The sequence below is a fragment of the Ranitomeya imitator genome, chromosome 4, assembly GCF_032444005.1.
Source record: "Ranitomeya imitator isolate aRanImi1 chromosome 4, aRanImi1.pri, whole genome shotgun sequence".
NCBI lineage: Eukaryota > Metazoa > Chordata > Amphibia > Anura > Dendrobatidae > Ranitomeya > Ranitomeya imitator.
Window position 1 is genome coordinate 330,215,403 of NC_091285.1, and position 19,300 is coordinate 330,234,702.

The following is a 19,300-nucleotide window of genomic DNA, read 5'->3' on the forward strand; positions in this document are numbered from 1 at the left end:
GCTGCACCTGACCGTTGTCAGTAAAATAATCTCAAGAGAACTGGGCCTGGCAACCTATTAGGCTTGGGGACCACAGTGAAAAACTGCCAGAATTTAGCATTTATTTTTTAATAGTGATATGGAAAATGTAAAGAATACCGGTAAATTTCAGCCCTGGATTGGTGCAACAAACAAAAGATCCCTGCGCCTAATGTTATGCCTCCCCCCTCATCATAGTCCACTCTCCCCAGTGCTGCTGTGGTCCCGCGGCGCCATCTTCTGGCTGAATGGAAGTCAGAGGTAATGGTCACAAGCTCTTAATGCAAGTCTGAGGGCTAGCACCAGGCTCTCATAGACTTATATTGAGGAGTGACCTCTGGCCCGCTCCAGCAAACACTGGAATGATCCGGCAGGTCAGAAGCTGCTGGAGACCGACCGGAGCAGCACCGATAAAAGGTGAAGATGGGGCTGGTAAATATGAGACTAATGGCAGAGACTTTATATTCGTATATTCGTAACACCACTCCAGTGCTGAAATAATAAAAAAAAAACCACTGTGATACTGCCACGAACAAAATAGAATTTTAAAGATAAGTCATTTTGTGATGACATTCACTTCAAGACCTCATCTTATTAATTAATGATAGGAGTCATAGATAACGCATGGTATTTATGCTTATTCTCCATCTTGCAGATTTTAGATTTCGGGCTGGCAAGGCAGACAGATGATGAAATGACTGGCTATGTAGCAACCAGATGGTATCGAGCTCCAGAGATCATGCTGAATTGGATGCACTACAATCAGACAGGTAGTGGAAACAAAGATGCACAAAATCATAAACTCGAGCTTTTATAACATTGGTGATCTGAGCCTGATGAAGGGCCCTGAGTAGTCTCCAAAGCTTATTTGTTACCATCTTCTCAGTTAGCACTGAAAAGGTATCAACCACTGAGGACTCTGAAATTGTAATATTTTTCTATCTACTGACTAACACGGTACAAAGATATATTTTTCCTGTATCAAAAATTAAGTTACTGGGACATATTTATCAATGCTTTCTAATTTTAAGGAAGTGCCCACTGAGACTGGGCAGTCTTAAAATGTGCCAGATTTATTAAAGTGGTTCATGATGTTTGATAAAGCTGTCTAATTTTAAGACTGTGTGGTCTAAGTTTACACCAACTATAGGTTGGCTTATTTTGTGCCTGAAACATGTGCCAAAATGTTAGCGCACTGAGTTACTTAGCCACGTTCCTGGTTAGGCGAGGCCACACACCCCTCATCTTACATGGTGGAGAAAGTGGCTACAACACATGAATATGGCAGAAGTCATGAGACCGGTTTTTGACCGAATCACAGGCAGCATGTACTCCAGCATTTGATAAAAAAGCGTGATCAGTTACTTGGTGACTAGGTGTTCTCGCGTGCTCACCGAGAGTGACGGGTCTCTTTCTGTGCGTGCATATGAAGAGAACCTTCATACAAACTGCTTGGACTAGTCACTTTGTCCCCGGCTGCAATTTTATCAGTGCTTTTCTCTGAAACGCTGCTGCGGCAGGAGCGGGTCTTTACTTTCTGCTGCCTGTGGTCCGGAGAATCAGAGAATCCCTTTACACGTCGTTTTAGACTGACGAACAAACATTTATTTGGACCTAGAACAACAATAGGAAATGGGGTGCATTAAAAGAGGTCTGGATACACATGATGAGAGCATTATACTGCCTCTGTACAAATCCCTAGTTAGACCGCACATGGAGTACTGTGTCCAGTTTTGGGCACCGGTGCTCAGGAAGGATATAATGGAACTAGAGAGAGTACAAAGGAGGGCAACAAAATTAATAAAGGGGATGGGAGAACTACAATACCCAGATAGATTAGCGAAATTAGGATTATTTAGTCTAGAAAAAAGACGACTGAGGGGCGATCTAATAACCATGTATGAGTATATAAGGGGACAATACAAATATCTCGCTGAGGATCTGTTTATACCAAGGAAGGTGATGGGCACAAGGGGGCATTCTTTGCGTCTGGAGGAGAGAAGGTTTTTCCACCAACATAGAAGAGGATTCTTTACTGTTAGGGCAGTGAGAATCTGGAATTGCTTGCCTGAGGAGGTGGTGATGGCGAACTCAGTCGAGGGGTTCAAGAGAGGCCTGGATGTCTTCCTGGAGTAGAACAATATTGTATCATACAATTATTAGGTTCTGTAGAAGGACATAGATCTGGGGATTTATTATGATGGAATATAGGCTGAACTGGATGGACTTACTAACTATGTTACTATGTTACTTTTCCCGATAAGGTGTCATACAGCCAAAAGCTACATTGGCCTTTCTGTTGTTTCTAATTGATTTTTCATCGGTGTTCACTTATTTTCATCTGTTTAATTAGACAAAGATTATACTTTGAAAACAAGACCACTAAGGGCCAAATATACAATAGGGTGCTACAACAACTGATCCCCATGTGGGAATCTGCACCACAAGGACACTCCCGAGATAATGTTATAACCCAAATAGAACAAAAAATAGGAGTAAAGAACGTCCAAATAGAAAAGAATAATTTTATTAACAAATATAGAAACAATGTAATGGACTGGGATCAAATAGTGATGGCCACTAATGTCCGGACACACAGAAAACATAAATGGGCAAGTACATAAAGTGCTACGTGCATATTGTAAATAAGGGAATCAGAGAATGCAAGGCATAAACCATCTAGCACCGCAACGGCGGTGAAACAATTGTGTACACAATAGACAAGGCTCCCGTTCCCTCCTCTTATCCTAGCTTACCCATAATGTGACTGCGGCCGGACAAGCGCCACGCCAGCACCGACGCGCGTTTCGCTAAACTTCTTCAAGGTGCGCACCTTGAAGAAGTTTAGCGAAACGCGCGTCGGTGCTGGCGTGGCGCTTGTCCGGCCGCAGTCACATTATGGGTAAGCTAGGATAAGAGGAGGGAACGGGAGCCTTGTCTATTGTGTACACAATTGTTTCACCGCCGTTGCGGTGCTAGATGGTTTATGCCTTGCATTCTCTGATTCCCTTATTTACAATATGCACGTAGCACTTTATGTACTTGCCCATTTATGTTTTCTGTGTGTCCGGACATTAGTGGCCATCACTATTTGATCCCAGTCCATTACATTGTTTCTATATTTGTTAATAAAATTATTCTTTTCTATTTGGACGTTCTTTACTCCTATTTTTTGTTCTATTTGGGTTATAAAGATTATACTTTATATCTTTTATAATACAAAAGTTTGCTTTTATTTTTTCACATGTATTTTTTTTTATGTACCTTTACAACTATTTTATGTTTGCAGTTGACATTTGGTCAGTCGGATGCATTATGGCGGAGCTTTTGAAAGGAAAAGCCCTTTTTCCAGGGAATGACTGTATCCTCTTATCACCGTTTAACTTAATATTTTAGATGACAAATTGTAAAATGGAAATTATATTGAAAATAATTCCCTTTATAGATCACTGATCTTGATAGCTTGAAAAATATTCCTTACAAGTTAGATGGCAAGATGTCAATTATTCTAGTTTATCGGTAATTGTGTCAAAATAAATAATAAATGTTCTTAATAATATTATACTGGAGATAAAGTGATGTAAAACTAAAAAAAAACGTGTAGAGGCACGGCTACTGTTTTTTGATGGGACAGTAAGCAGTATCCATACTTTTTTTTTTTTTTTTTACACAATAGGAATCATTAGCAACAGGATCCAACTTTAGAAAATATAATAAATATAGAAGAGTCATAGGCTCCAATAGCAGAAATGGAAACTGTCACACACTTGATTTGTTAACTTTGAGAAAGGCGCTGGTCTGGCATAGAGATGCGTTGGTATTAATAAAAAAAAACGTTTGGAATCCCAAGGATCTTCATTCTCGCAGCGCAGCCTGTCTAAACATTCCAGTTTCCGTTTTTGCTATTATACATCTTCTACACATTCTCCTCCAGCCACGCCGCAGCGGCTTTCCACGCTTTTATAGGAGATGTGCGTGCATCCGACACCTTCAGTTGAGCGCTACCATGGCTTTCACTTGTCCATTGCCCTATTTTGTGCGCTTCTGTCCCTCTCCAGAGCATCTCAGGAGGCTCCAGTACACAGATACGGTAATTATTGTATTTAGCCGTCTATCCACGGAAAATGACAAATTGCTTAAATGCGTTTTTTAATATCCCAATCTTTATTTAAAAATAAATAAATAGTAATTTGCAATTTTCTCACCAGCCAATGGTTTTTTTTGTAGGCACACACTTTCTGTCCTTTCAGGAAGTGTAAACAGGATTACAATAACTGATAACACCTCTGTACACTGCTCATAACAAAGGTTCCACCATTCACAATGGGAGATTTGATAATGGACAATCCTCTACCTCCCTTCACAATGACCTTTTCGCACACTAATTTGATACTTTAGTACAAAAGATTGTATTTGGACTTTGCTGATTGTGGCTATGTACATGTGTTATTTCCTGAAACAGTCTACAAAAAGCTCTAGTGGCCGGTGTGAAAATTGCAAGATTTATTTTTTTTATGTTTAATACAAATTGTAATATCTGATTTAAAAAAAATAAAAATAAACTTTCCCAAAATAAAAAAAAAATACACATGTATTTTTTTTGATTACTTCCCTTTAAACTAGCGTTCATGGGAACCTTGAGTTGCATGAACAGACATATTAAATGTAATTCGTGAAGGAACAGTCAAGTGTTTTGTTATTTTGTAATATACATACCATTTTCCTAAATAAGTTCAGATATCGATCAGTTGAAAAGGATAATGGAAGTTGTCGGCACACCTAATTCTGAATTTCTTATGAAGATCTCATCCGAACATGTGAGTTCTTTATGCTTAAAGCTATGATCTCATGTACCGATAATTTAGATCTGTTGTTATTGGGCGATCATATTGATAATTGTCAATCCCTAAAGTAAAACAAAGAAGTAAAAACGATTAAAAGTTTGGCAATATTATATATTGAAATATCCTTGTGTCGTATGTCCAATATTTTAATTGTCACACACTCTAAAGGTACCGTCACACTAGACGATATCGCTAGCGATCCGTGACGTTGCAGCGTCCTCGCTAGCGATATCGTCCAGTGTGACAGGCAGCAGCGATCAGGCCCCTGCTGTGCTGTCGCTGGTCGGGGAAGAAAGTCCAGAACTTTTATTTGGTCGCTGGACTCCCCGCAGACATCGCTGAATCGGCGTGTGTGACACCGATTCAGCGATGTCTTCGCTGGTAACCAGGGTAAACATCGGGTAACTAAGCGCAGGGCCGCGCTTAGTAACCCGATGTTTACCCTGGTTACCATCCTAAAAGTACAAAAACAAACACTACATACTTACCTACCGCTGTCTGTCCTCGGCGCTCTGCTTCTCTGGTCTGGCTGTGAGCACAGCGGCCGGAAAGCAGAGCAGTGACGTCACCGCTCTGCTTTCCGGCTGCTCGGCGCTCACAGCCAGACCAGAGAAGCAGAGCGCCGAGGACAGACAGCGGTAGGTAAGTATGTAGCGTTTGTTTTTTTACTTTTAGGATGGTAACCAGGGTAAACATCGGGTTACTAAGCGCGGCCCTGCGATTAGTAACCCGATGTTTACCCTGGTTACCGGGGACCTCGGGATCGTTGGTCGCTGGAGAGCTGTCTGTGTGACAGCTCTCCAGCGACCAAACAGCGACGCTGCAGCGATCCGGATCGTTGTCGGTATCGCTGCAGCGTCGCTAAGTGTGACGGTACCTTAACCTGTGCTACAAAGCAATGACTTATGATGAGGATTCTGCTGATCCAACAAACATTTGGTGTCTGTTATAATTACTGGCCAGGTCCGTGGCCTGGGAAATTTCTATATGGAATAAAAAAAAAATTCTGTTTCAAGTCAAGACTAGTAAGTACTAGAGATGAGTGAACATTTTCGAATAAGGTGTTATCTGAGCATGCTCGTGTGCTAACCCAGTGACTTCAGTGTGCTCAAGAAATATGTTAGAGTCCCCAGCAGCTGCATGTCTCAGGGCTGTTCGACAGCAACAACACATACAGAGATTGCCTGTTTATTAATCATTCCCTGCATGTGTTGTGGCTGTCTAACAGGGACTCGGGCATAGTATCCGAGCACACTGAAGTCACTCTGTTAGCACCCCTTATCAGTAATCCCAATTGTGCTTGTCTAACTAGGCTCGGCGGTATATTGAGTCCTTGCCACACATGCCGCAGCAGGATCTGAACGAGGTGTTCCGCGGTGCCAACCCTCTAGGTATGTGCCTCCTCTTCTGCAGTATGCCTGGAGCAGGGAGCTCATCACAGTATATAGTAGTTCTGGTAGCCATTACCATTATTGTCATCTAATCAGTATTATCAAAAAAGCTGTGCAAGACATGGAAATATGAGTTGGGAAATGATCCAGAATGCGCCCGACCAGCGGCCGTGTCTGTAACTCTCTGCATCACTGGAAATGCCCAGACTCCTCATTCACGCATCTTCGCTTTTAGCGAACATGGAAGCTCTTGTTACTGTTATCTCATCACTTTCAAAGCCGCGAGATTTTGACAAGAGATGTCTTCTCTTTTTAGCAATTGATCTGCTGAAGCGGATGCTGATTTTAGACAGTGATAATCGGATCACAGCCACGGACGCCCTGGCACATCCTTACTTTGAGCAGTATCACGATCCCGAAGATGAGCCGGAGGCTGAGCCATATGATGAGTCTACAGAGAATAAAGAGCGCACAATAGAGGAATGGAAAGGTACAGGGATATGCTCGAGTGTGCCGCATAAAATGACTGATTGCAGCATCCCCCTAATTGCTTGCTAGGCGTACCTATATGTACATGTTATAGAAGCTGTGCCTGCAACCCAGTGTCATTGAGGTGATGCCTGATATGGCCACTACTGAATGTGCAGAGCTGTGACTGCTATGTAACCGAGGGATGAGCATTCCAGTTAAATCTGACCTCACCAACGTGATATTGATTAGCCATCAAGTCCCAGAAAATGCCTTTAACTCCTTAAAGGGGATTTGTCAGCAGGTTTTTGCTATGGAATATGAGAGATGCATGATGTAGGGGCAGAGAACCTGATTCCAGTGATGTATCACTTATTAGACTGCTTGGTGTAGATTTTATAAAATCCCTGTTTTCCGCTGTAGATGTAGCAGTGGTCAGAATGCTGAGCTGTGTAGAACACCATCCACACCACTGATTGACATCTCCCAGTGTACACTCTACATTGTTAGCAAGCTTCCAATTGGTGGTGGGGTTGCAGAGATTAGCTCATCACGTGACACCTAGTCTGGCAGTAATAATCTTCTGCTGGTAAAACACTGATTGTATTGACACGACACAAGCTGCTGAGCAAGTGAAACTTTCTGGGAATCGGGCTCTCTGCCCCTATGTCATGATATTCTCAGATTAATTGGCGAAAACCTGCTGACGGATTCCCTTTAATGAAAATAACTTGCTGTATATGCATTGGATATATAAAAAGCCATGTTTTTTTCCATGTAAAAAAGTCATGCCAAGAGGAATCGTTTCAGAACTTTTCCATCTTTAGGGCTCATTCCCACTTGCGATGCAATCAGACCAGTGCAAAAAATCAGATTGCACTCGCCCCAATGTTTCTCTATTGTACAGCTCGCATCTGCAATTCAGCATGTGAAAAAAATAGCAGCGTGCTGTGATTGCACCCGAGAATCTGATCACTCGCACCCATATAAGTATAAGGGTGCTTGTGGAACATTGCGCTGCACTCAGATATCACCCGGGTGCAGTGCGTTTCCCACCGGCAGCAGAGGAGATGGAGAAATTAATTTCTCCTTCTCCTCCGCAGCTGTGCTCTGATCCTGTCATGTCAGGGGATCGGAGCATGGAGCACTGACACTCAGCTCCCGTTCACAGCAGAGCAGGAGCCGAGGGTCATTGGAATATCTCATCGGACGCTCTCGCATGAGAGAATTATCAGATGCCGTACGCTAATGGGACCCCGCTCTTAATGTGACCTACAATCTGTACAGTTCAATTGAAAAATGAACTGAAATCAATTTTGGGTGGAAAAAAAATTAATAATGTGGTTGACTTAGACTTCCTCTCAACAAGAATGAATGCTGTCAATCAGCATGGCAGATCTAGAATTGGCAAATTTTGCCCACTTTTCCTTGCCTTAGCGCAAGGAAATCTGTGTACAGCGCAAATCTGTCAGATAGCAAGGGAATCTCCTGTGTGCATCACCCTCTTTAGATCAACCCACAGACTTTCAATTGGATTCATGTCTGGGCTATGATTTGGCCATCCTAAAACTTTGATTAATTTCTGGGGAAGCCATTCATATGTTGAGTTGATGTATGTACATGGTCATTGTCATTCTGAAAGGTGAAATTCCTCTTCAGCTTCAGAGGCTTGAAGGCTTTGTCTCAAAGTTGACTGATTTTTGGGACTGTTCCTAATTGCTCCCACCTTGATTAAATGCTGCCTCCACCATATTTCACTGTGGGATTATTATTATGTTGTTGTTGTACACTGTTGGCACTGTTTCAGAATTATTGCCAAAAAGTCCAACCTTGGTTTCATCAGACCATAGCGAAGACCAAAAGAAACCTATATGATAAGGTCCCAATTATGTACAAAAACAAAAACAAAAAAGGGCCTCTAAAATGTAACTTTTATTAGTAAGTTTAAAACAATTTCGCAAAAATAGGTTAAAGGGATATAGCACAAACAGTTCATAGCAAAGCAATGAAAAATACATATTTAAATGTATTAATTATTAATACTACTGAAAGAATAAATTGAAAGACTCCCAAAGAATATACTTTTGTAAAAAATAGGGTTATAGGGGAACAGGAAACCCTGAAGGAGTGCACATAAACCAGAGAATGCGTGGGCAGATATGTCCTAAAATTCCCTAGGGGATGCCCTACCTATCAGTGGAGGTTGGCACCCTAAGTTTCTATTTTATGGAGCCTCTAATATACCCTTAACCTGTGTAGTAAAACCAAAAAAACACAAACACGGCTATGTGTAAAGAGGCGACCAAGTAATGAACAATGCAAGAGAATATGTGGTATCACAAAAATAGGTGATAGTCTGAATTAGGGTAGATATCCCTTTTAAATCCTAGAAAGTGAGTATAACGTATTGGCTATTTATCAATTACTGCGTTCAGGAGTGGGTATCGCATATATTAAATAGTTAAAATGTCCTCAGATCTAATAAAAAAAAGTCTGTAAATGGAAGCATAGAAATAGATGATATGCTTATCTGTAGTGATGAGCGAGTGTACTCGTTGCTCGGGTTTTCCACAGCACGCTCGGGTGACCTCCGAGTATTTATGACTGCTCGGAGATTGTTTTCATCGTGGCAGCTGAATGATTTACAGCTACTAGCCTGCTTTATTACTTTATTATATCTGGGGATTCCCTAGCAACCAGGCAACTCCCACATTTACTCAGCCTGGCTAGTAGCTGTAAATCATTCAGCTGCCACGATGAAAATTTAGGATAAGTTCACACAGGACGTTTTTGCTGCTTTTTTTTCTGCAGCAAAACCTGATCATCTTGGCAGGAAAGAAGCTGCACCAAAAATGTAGGTTTAGGTGTGTGTTTTGTTGCGTTTTTTTATGCGTTTTTTTGTGCTTTTTTTTCTCTTTGTCCATGCTAATGTTTTTGGATTTTCAGCAGTAAAAACGCAGCAAATGATGATACCTGCGTTTTTGCTGCATTTTTGCTGAGTTTTTTTCAACACCCATTCAAGTCAATGGGTGAAAAAATGCAGCAAAAACGCTGAAAGAAGTGACATGCTCTATGTAAAAAAAAAAGCAGCAAAGCACAAAATACTGATGATACAAAAAACCAATGTGTGTGCATGAGATTTCTGAAATCTCATAGGCTTTGCTGGTACTGTAAAAAGCAGCTGAAAATTAGCATAAAAAAGCAGCAAAAACGTCCTGTGTGAACCATAAATCTCCGAGCAGTCATAAATACTCGGAGATCACCCGAGCGTGCTCATGAAAACCCAAGCCACGAGTACACTCGCTCATCACTACTTATCTGCAATCTATATACATAATTGTCTAAGGGGTACTTCCGTCTGTCTGTCCTTCTGTCACGGTTATTCGTTCGCTGATTGGTCTCGGCAGCTGCCTGTCATGGCTGCCGCGACCAATCAGCGACGGCCACAGTCCGATTAGTCCCTCCCCTACTCCCCTGCAATCACTGCCCAGCGCCCGCTCCGTAATCCCCTCCACTCACCGCTCACACAGGATTAATGGCAGCGGTAACGGCCCGCGGTGTAACGAACTCCGTTACCGCTGCTATTAACCCTGTGTGTCCCCAACTATTTACTATTGATGCTGCCTATGCAGCATCAATAGTAAAAATATGTCATGTTTAAAATAATAATAATAATAAAAAAAACCTGCTATACTCACCCTCCGCTGCCTTTCTCGCTCCTCTCCACGCTCCCGGGATCGCTCCATTGCAAGCGGCAGCTTCCGATCCCGTCCCAGGGCTGGTGTGCGACAAGGACCTGCCGTGACTTCACGGTCATGTGACCGCGACGTCATTATAGGTCCTGCTCACAACAGCCCTGGGAGGGACCGGAAGCTACTGCTTGCAATGGAGCGATCCCGGGAGCGTGGAGAGGAGCGAGAAAGGCAGCGGAGGGTGAGTATAGCAGGACTTCAACGGGCTATAGGTGAGTATATGTTTATTTCTTTTTTTTTTTAAGTCTCTATACTACGTGGCTCTGTGCTGGGCAATATACTATGTGACTGGGCAATATACTACGTGGCTCTACTATATACTATGTGGCTGGGCAATATACTACGTGACTGGGCAATATACCGTACTACGTGGGCTGTGCTATATACTATGTGGCTGGACAATATACTACGTCGCTGGGCAATATACTACGTGGCTGGGCAATATACTATGTGGCTGGGCAATATACTACGTGGCTGGGCAATATACTATGTGGACATGCATATTCTAGAATACCCGATGCGTTAGAATCGGGCCACCATCTAGTGTCTAATAGTTTTGTTAAATTTCTCATAAGAGCCAAACCCATATAATAAGCATCATTTACAGTGTCCCGAAACCTCTCAGCTGCTGCACTCACAAAAAAATATATGATGTCCCCAATATTAACCATACAAAGACATAACCAGTGTTTAATAAATAAGTCTTTAAATAGAGGCATAATAGTAGATAATATATTCATCTGCAATGTGTACTACCATATTGAAGTTCTTATAGAAGTCAGACCCATATGTAGTAGGTATCATTTGCAATGTCCCAACGCATTTATCCCCAGAAGCACTGGGGTTCATCAGGGAAATGCTGGCTGTGACCTGTGGCTACAAACAGGTTCCCATAATGAACCCCAGGGCTTCTGGGGAAAACACGTTGGGACATTGCAAGTGATGCCTACTATATGGGTCTGGCTTCTATAAGAACAGGCTGGGTATCAGGAGCTCCGTAATAAAGCACGGGGGTCTTCAGCAGACCCCTGGCTGTCACAGCAACCCATCAGCTACCTGTAATTCTACTAAATAGTGAATGGGGTTCCTGAAAAGTTATATACCGTATTTTTTCGGACTATAAGACTCACTTTTTTCCTCAAAATTTGGAGGAAAATGGGGAGTGCGTCATATAGTCCCGATGTACCTGCTGTGGCTTTGGATGGGGAGGTGGGGGAGCCGCAGCAGCAGAGCAGCGGGTCACAGGAGGCAGGAGTCGGCTGCATGGCTAACAGTTGTGCCCATTGCTAAAGAGAAATTAATATTCACTGCTCTCTACGCCAATGGGAGTGGAGAGCAATGAATATTAATTTCTCTTTAATAGCGGACACGCTATTAGCCGAAGCCACCTGCTTCCTGCAGTTGCTGGGCTCTGAAGTGTGCCTGCTACTTAAGGGAATGAATATTCACTGCTCTTCACTCCCATGGATGTGAATATTCATTGATCTTTAATAGCGGGTACAGTAGTCGCTTCCTTCAGCTTCTGGGCGATCATGTGTGCCCGCTATTCCTCTCTACGCCCATGGGAGCGAAGAGGAGTGAATATTCATTCCCTTTAATAGCGGGCACATGTGATCGCCCGGCCGTTGCAGCAAGCCAGCGGCTGAGGTTACTGTACCCTTTATTAAAGATCAATGAATATTCACTGCTTTACACACCCATAGTCCCGGCGTGAGGAGCAGTGAGTATTCCGGCAGCTGTCCTCTGCTTGGAAGCAGCGCATGGCGTCACGGCCATGTGCTGCTTACAAGTATAAATCAGCTGCAGGCATCAGAATAGTATTATTTAGTAGCATATGGTAATTCCAATCTAAATAGATAGAAACTAGCGTATTGGAGTAATGATTGGTAATAAAACTAATAAACTTTATTTTTAAATATTTAAAAATTAATAATAAAAAGTGCACATGCAAAAGACAGACAACAAATATCATGCTGCATACCCAAAGGTCAATATAGGCTGATTTCAGCACGTTTTCTCCCGTCCCTCTGCCTGGGTGCTCATATTCGAAGATAGAAAAATGATGTAGTAAATTTGATCTGAAACTAGACCCCAAGAAGGGAATCGTACATTGTGTGCAGTCCACATAGACACAATATCCTAAAGCAAGCTTGCGGAAAAAATAAAATTCCCATCAATGACCAATTCATAGGTCTATTAGACGCATTGCAGTTAGTGCCTATGAAAGCATTTGTACAGTTAGCTCCATATATATTTGGACAGAGACAACATTTTTCTAATTTTGGTTATAGACATTACCACAATGAATTTTAAACATAACAATTCAGATGCAGTTGAAGTTCAGACTTTCAGCTTTCATTTGAGGGTATCCACATTAAAATTGGGTGAAGGGTTTAGGAGTTTCAGCTCCTTAACGTGTGCCACCATGTTTTTAAAGGGACCAAAAGTAATTGGACAATTGACTCCAAGGCTATTTCAGGGACAGGTGCGGGCAATCCCTTCGTTATGTCATTCTCAATTAAGCAGATAAAAGGCCTGGAGTTGATTTGAGGTGTGGTGCTTGCATTTGGAAGGTTTTGCTGTGAAGTAACCATGCGGTCAAAGGAGCTCTCCATGCAGGTGAGACAAGCCATCCTTAAGCTGCGAAAACAGAAAAAACCCATCCGAGAAATTGCTACAATATTAGGAGTGGCAAAATCTACAGTTTGGTACATCCTGAGAAAGAAAGAAAGCACTGGTGAACTCATCAGTGCAAAAAGACCTGGGCGCCCAAGGAAGACAACAGTGGTGGATGATCGCAGAATAATCTCCATGGTGAAGAGAAACCCCTTCACAACAGACAACCAAGTGAACAACACTCTCCAGGAGGTAGGCGTATCAATATCCAAATCTACCATAAAGAGAAGACTGCATGAAAGTAAATCCAGAGGGTCCACTGCATGGTGCAAGCCACTCATAAGCATCAAGAATAAAAAGGCTAGACTGGACTTTGCTTAAAAACATCTAAAAAAGCCAGCTCGGTTCTGGAAGAACATTCTTTGGAGAGATGAAACCAAGATCAACATCTACCAGAATGATGGAAAGAGAAAAGTATGGCGAAGGCGTGGTACAGCTCATGATCCAAAGCATACCACATCATCTGTAAAACACAGCGGAGGCAGTGTGATGGCTTGGGCATGCATGGCTGCCAGTGGCACTGGGTCACTAGTGTTTATTGATGATGTGACACAGGACAGAAGCAGCCGAATGAATTCTGAGGTATTCAGAGACATACTGTGTGCTCAGATCCAGCCAAATGCAGCAAAACTGATTGGTCGTCGTTTCATACTACAGATGGAGAATGACCCAAAACATAGAGCCAAAGCAACCCAGGAGTTTATTAAAGCAAAGAAGTGGAATATTCTTGAATGGTCAAGTCAGTCACCTGATCTCAACCCAATTGAGCATGCATTTCACTTGTTAAAGACTAAACTTCAGACAGAAAGGCCCACAAACAAACAGCAACTGAAAAACACCGCAGTGAAGGCCTGGCAGAGCATCAAAAAGGAGGAAACACAGCGTCTGGTAATGTCCATGAGTTCAAGACTTCAGGCAGTCATTGCCAACAAAGGGTTTTCAACCAAGTACTAAAAATGAACATCTTGTTTAAAATTATTGAATCTGTCCAATTACTTTTGATCCCTTTAAAAACAGGGTGGCACATGTTAAGGAGCTGAAACTCCTAAACCCTTCATCCAATTTTAACGTGGATACCCTCAAATGAAAGATGAAAGTCTGAACTTCAACTTAACTTGTTTTGCTTAAATTCATTGTGGTAATGTCTATAACCAAAATTAGAAAAATGTTGTCTCTGTCCAAATATATGTGGACCTAACTGTATTACTAAACAGACAAGTGGTTCAACTTCCACAAGAATATTAGCATCAAATACTCGTACTCATCCAGTGGTCTAGCTGTAGCAATCAACAGAATCCCTTCAGGAATAGCAGCCATTCGACCACCTGGTCATCAGCAGCACATGTACATTATATATTTAACAAGGCAATAGTATAGGGGAGGGTTTATAGGTCATTCAAATCATCGCATGCTGCTTTGCCCATAATTAAGTCCTTCTTAAGCCCATATTTGACCCCTTATAACCGACTCTTTCTTAAAATTGTTTAGAGGGTTATTGCGACTATTGTAAATTAAGGAATGGTCTCACCCGATCTAGTAATTATTCGTGGACTTCCATCTCCTGGTATCTCCTTTCTCCCGACGCGTTTCGTCATTAGCTCATCAGGGGAGTGATCAAGGATTCAACATCAACATGTCGCAAGTGGAGGTTGCCGATGATTTGACGTACTTCTTAGGAACACTGACAGAACTACAGAAAGCTGGACCTTACAAGACTGACAAATGACCAAACCTTAAACTCTGACTTTTATTAGATGAAGGTTATGCCGACATACCTCCCCTTCGTGAGCTCATCTGGGTGCTGGTCATGGGATCTGCTAGGTCTTTGTGAACTTTGAGATCCCCAACTTTTAGGATATCTTCTTCCCAGGAAGTCCCATGTGGGAGATACTGTATCATTGTCATGTTTCCTGTTACCATTTTACCTTTCTATAGAGATGAAACATGGCATGGATAGCATTATCCATCTGCCGATATTTAAGTTGGAGGTGTTAGAATATCCTTGCTGTGATGTGAGTGAATGTGTTATGGTCGTCATTTCGCTACAAAGCTGAAAATATTTCTCCCATAAATATCAAATTGATCATTGACCACTGGCTCCAGAAAGTCTAAGATAACTTTTTTGAAAAGAGGAAGCTCTTGCCTTGGAAGTGTACTTCTCCGCCTTGGAGTAGAGGAATCCTAGCGTTTTTGACTGGTTCTCATCAGATTCCTTGTTGTAATTGTGTGTTCACGGCAGGAGGCACTCTACTTCAATGGAGGTTGACTGTCAGCTCTGTCTCAAGGCCCCGTCACACATAGCGAGATCGCTAGCGAGATCGCTGCTGAGTCACAAGTTTTGTGACGCAACAGCGATCTCCGTAGCGATCTTGCTATGTGTGACACGTAGCAGCGATCAGGCCCCTGCTGTGAGATCGCTGGTCGTGTCGGAATGGCCTGGGCCATTTTTTGATCCTTAAGGTCCCGCTGACATCGCTGAATCGGGGTGTGTGACGCCGATTTAGCGATGTCTTCGCTGGTAACCAGGGTAAACATCGGGTTACTAAGCGCAGGGCCGCGCTTAGTAACCCGATGTTTACCCTGGTTACCAACGTTAAAGTAAAAAAAACAAACGCTACATACTTACCTACCGCTGTCTGTCCCCGGCGCTGGGCTTCTCTGCTCTGGCTGTGAGCGCCGGGCAGCCGGAAAGCAGAGCACAGCGGTGACGTCACCGCTCTGCTTTCCGGCCGCTGTGCTCACAGCCAGAGCAGAGAAGCCCAGCGCCGGGGACAGACAGCGGTAGGTAAGTATGTAGCGTTTGTTTTTTTACTTTAACTATGGTAACCAGGGTAAACATCGGGTTACTAAGCGCGGCCCTGCGCTTAGTAACCCGATGTTTACCCTGGTTACCCGGGGACTTCGGCATCGTTGAAGACAGTTTCAACGATGCCGAAGTCTTTCCCCTGATCGTTGGTCGCTGGAGAGAGCTGTCTGTGTGACAGCTCTCCAGCGACCAAACAGCGACGCTGCAGCGATCCGGATCGTTGTCGGTATCGCTGCAGCGTCGCTAAAGTGTGACGGTACCTTCACTTCCCCAGTTATAATTCAATGTGAGGGGGACATGTCCCTTGTCCGGAGATGTCTTTATGAATTTTACAATTTTTCTCTACGACCGTATTTATTGTAGAAATGTTACAAAACATAAATAACTGTATAAATTTATTGCTGCAATTGCACTGACCCACACAACAAAGTTAAAATTGTATCTGCACTGTGAATATTGTCAAATTTGAAACCGAAAAAAAAAAAAAAACACAAAACAGTAATTCTGCTGTTTTGATCAATTTTGGAAAAAAAATTCTGGCATCCAATGATTAAAAAAAAATAAACAAAATAAAAATGTTTGGTGTCGGCTGCCCACATAGGCCTAGGCTTCATGTGTTTAATGTCCCCAGAGCAAAGCCTGGCACCATTTTCCTTATTGTCACTGAAGGCAAATAACAACTACATGTTTCTTATTCACACTACGCTTTTTTTTACATATTTTTATGTGAAATGTTAATATTGAAGCTATTTTATTTTATGTGTTGAATAATTTTATTTTGCTTTGCTTTTCCACCAGAGATTACATATGAGGAAGTGGTCAGCTTTAAGCCGCCTGATATTAAAATCGATAATCTTGAAATTGAACAGTAAAGATTGCCATTTCTCCTCCTCACAACGGACAATTACAGTATTGGCTTTGGCTTTTGCACCGTGAAAGGCTTCTGTTGACCAAAGACAAGAGTGTTCTGAAGATACCATCACTGTAGCTCATAACTGCTGCCATAAACCCATCACCTTTTCTGGAAATATCATTTTCAATGAGAACCTGTCATTTTTCTAATGCTACACACAAGCACAATCGCATGTAATTTTCTAAACTTCATGTTCTCTAGACATCTGCTATATGAATGTCAGTGAAGGTATCAGATGTCTGCGGAACAATACTTGGAGTGTAGCCTTATTCATTGTCATCCACAGGCCAGTAACGTTCTCCTTGGTCTGAGCATTGATCAAGGCCGAATTCATCTAGCTACATAAACAAGGTCGGGTCACAAGCGTGAACGTTGAGCAGCTGGATGATTTCACATAGAGGGCTTTTAGTACAGATGGACGTTGACTGTGCAGACCCTTAAAGTACATTTGTGGTTACCATAAAACCACACTTGGCAGCATTACTGCTATTGAACTGATGACATATAGTACGGTTAATGCAATATATGGGGGTCACTTTTGGGCTAATTGGGAGCATACTCTCCAACATGAATAATTGCCATCCCTTCCATCCTTTGGTTATTGTCGTGAAGCCGAGAACTACTGCAGACATATGACACCAGCCTACATTTTATGTCTATCTAAGACATGTAGGTAAACTGATCTCTAGATTAATGTAATGGAGATAATAAATATATATAATTACTAGCTTGTACCACTCCGGTTGTAGTAAATCTTTCTTATATCGCTGTAATCTGAATATTGCGCACAACTGTCCCTAATGATGGCCTGTTCAGTCCAACCAACTCTGAAATGTTTTGTGACAAACAATTCTCAAACAAATATATTTGTCAGATTCACTGTGGGACAGAATCTGTTGTAGACATTCTTGTTCATCCGCACTTCCTTCCCATCTATAGTAATGATAGCCTTCCATGAGCACGGCGATGTGTGGGCGTTCAGAGGTGGCTTTGACATGTTGCGTAAACAGCGTGGGTGACCGTTATTTATATGCTTTGCTATATCATGGTGCAGCACGGCATGTACATTTACAGCGGCATAAATATTTCCCATGAATGTGAAAAAGCTGCATTTTAGTGTGATTTCTGCATGTTACTGATATGTTTCCAATGATGATAGATGGGGAGCTCCACATCAAATTGATCCACTGATCAGGTAAGGTTTACTCCTTGGACCGAAAAGATTTTTGCCAGCTTTAAAAGCGGGTGCCTTCATATGGTGGCTGGGCACAATACTGCCTGCTAGTGATTTGTTGACTGTATGGGAGGGTAATGTAAAAAAAAATGCTGGTGAGCCTTGTATTTGTCCTGCTGCAAATAAAATCAATCTTTTAATTATTTCTCGTCTTCACCTTGTGTGTATCACTCTCACTGAAGCATAGTAAGTGACTAAAGAAGTAATGATCGATAACCTACGTTGGTAAAATTCATCACTTATTCTTTCTTCTTCTTTCTTGTTCTTTCTTGTTTCTTGTAAAATTCATCACTTATTCTTTCTTGTTCCCAAAGGAACAGGATTAACATGCAGCATATATATAAATCTATGTGTTGATACAGGAAAGATATATGCCTTGGTACCGTGTTAGCCAGTAGATAGAAAAATATTTAGAATTGAGAGTCCTCAGAGGTTGATACCTTTTAATGGCTAACTGAAAAGTTGGTAACAAATTGCAAGCTTTCGAGACTACACAGGTCTCCTCTCCCTAGTCTCGAAAGCTTGTAATTTGTTTGTTCCAGTTAGCCATTAAAGGGTATCAACCACTGAGGACTCTCAATTCTAAATATTTTTTTTTCTCTCTCTCTCTTTCTCTCTCTCTATATATATATATAGGTGTTGTCCAATGACATCAAAACCCTATATAAGGTGTGCTTAATTATTAGGCAGCTTCCTTTCTTTTGGCAAAATGGGTCAGAAGAGAGATTTGATGGGCTCTATGTATTATATATATATACATATACATATATATATATATATATATATATATATATATATATATATATATATATATATACATATATATACACATATATATACACACACACACACATATACAGTACAGACAAAAAGTTTGGACATAAAGATTTTTTTTGTATTTTCAGGACTATGAAAATTGTACATTTACACTGAAGGCATCAAAACTATGAATTAACACATGTGGAATTATATACTTAACAAAAAAGTGTGAAGCAACTGAAATTATGTTCTAGGTTCTTCAAAGTAGCCACCTTTTGCTTTGATGACTGCTTTGCACACTCTTGGCATTCTCTTGATGAGCTTCAAGAGATAGTCACCGGGAATGGTTATCACTTCACAGGTGTGCCATGTCAGGTTTAATATGTGGGATTTCTTGCCTTATAAATGTGTTGTGTTGTGCAAAAGTCTGGTGGATACA

At 41.8% G+C, this 19,300-nt stretch overlaps 1 protein-coding gene across 2 annotated transcripts in view; it reads left to right on the top strand.

Moving 5' to 3' along the window:
- Positions 1–18,245, top strand: part of MAPK11 (mitogen-activated protein kinase 11) — a 79,082-nt gene extending 60,837 nt beyond the window's left edge. For both annotated transcript variants that reach the window (XM_069764926.1, XM_069764927.1), the window contains 6 exons: positions 674–788; positions 3,308–3,379; positions 4,756–4,835; positions 6,175–6,253; positions 6,570–6,743; positions 16,754–18,245. In XM_069764926.1, coding sequence (XP_069621027.1) covers positions 674–788; positions 3,308–3,379; positions 4,756–4,835; positions 6,175–6,253; positions 6,570–6,743; positions 16,754–16,827 — 594 coding nt within the window. In that variant the 3' untranslated portion in view covers positions 16,828–18,245. The remainder of the gene's footprint in view (positions 1–673; positions 789–3,307; positions 3,380–4,755; positions 4,836–6,174; positions 6,254–6,569; positions 6,744–16,753) is intronic.
- The last annotated feature ends 1,055 nt before the right edge of the window (positions 18,246–19,300 follow it).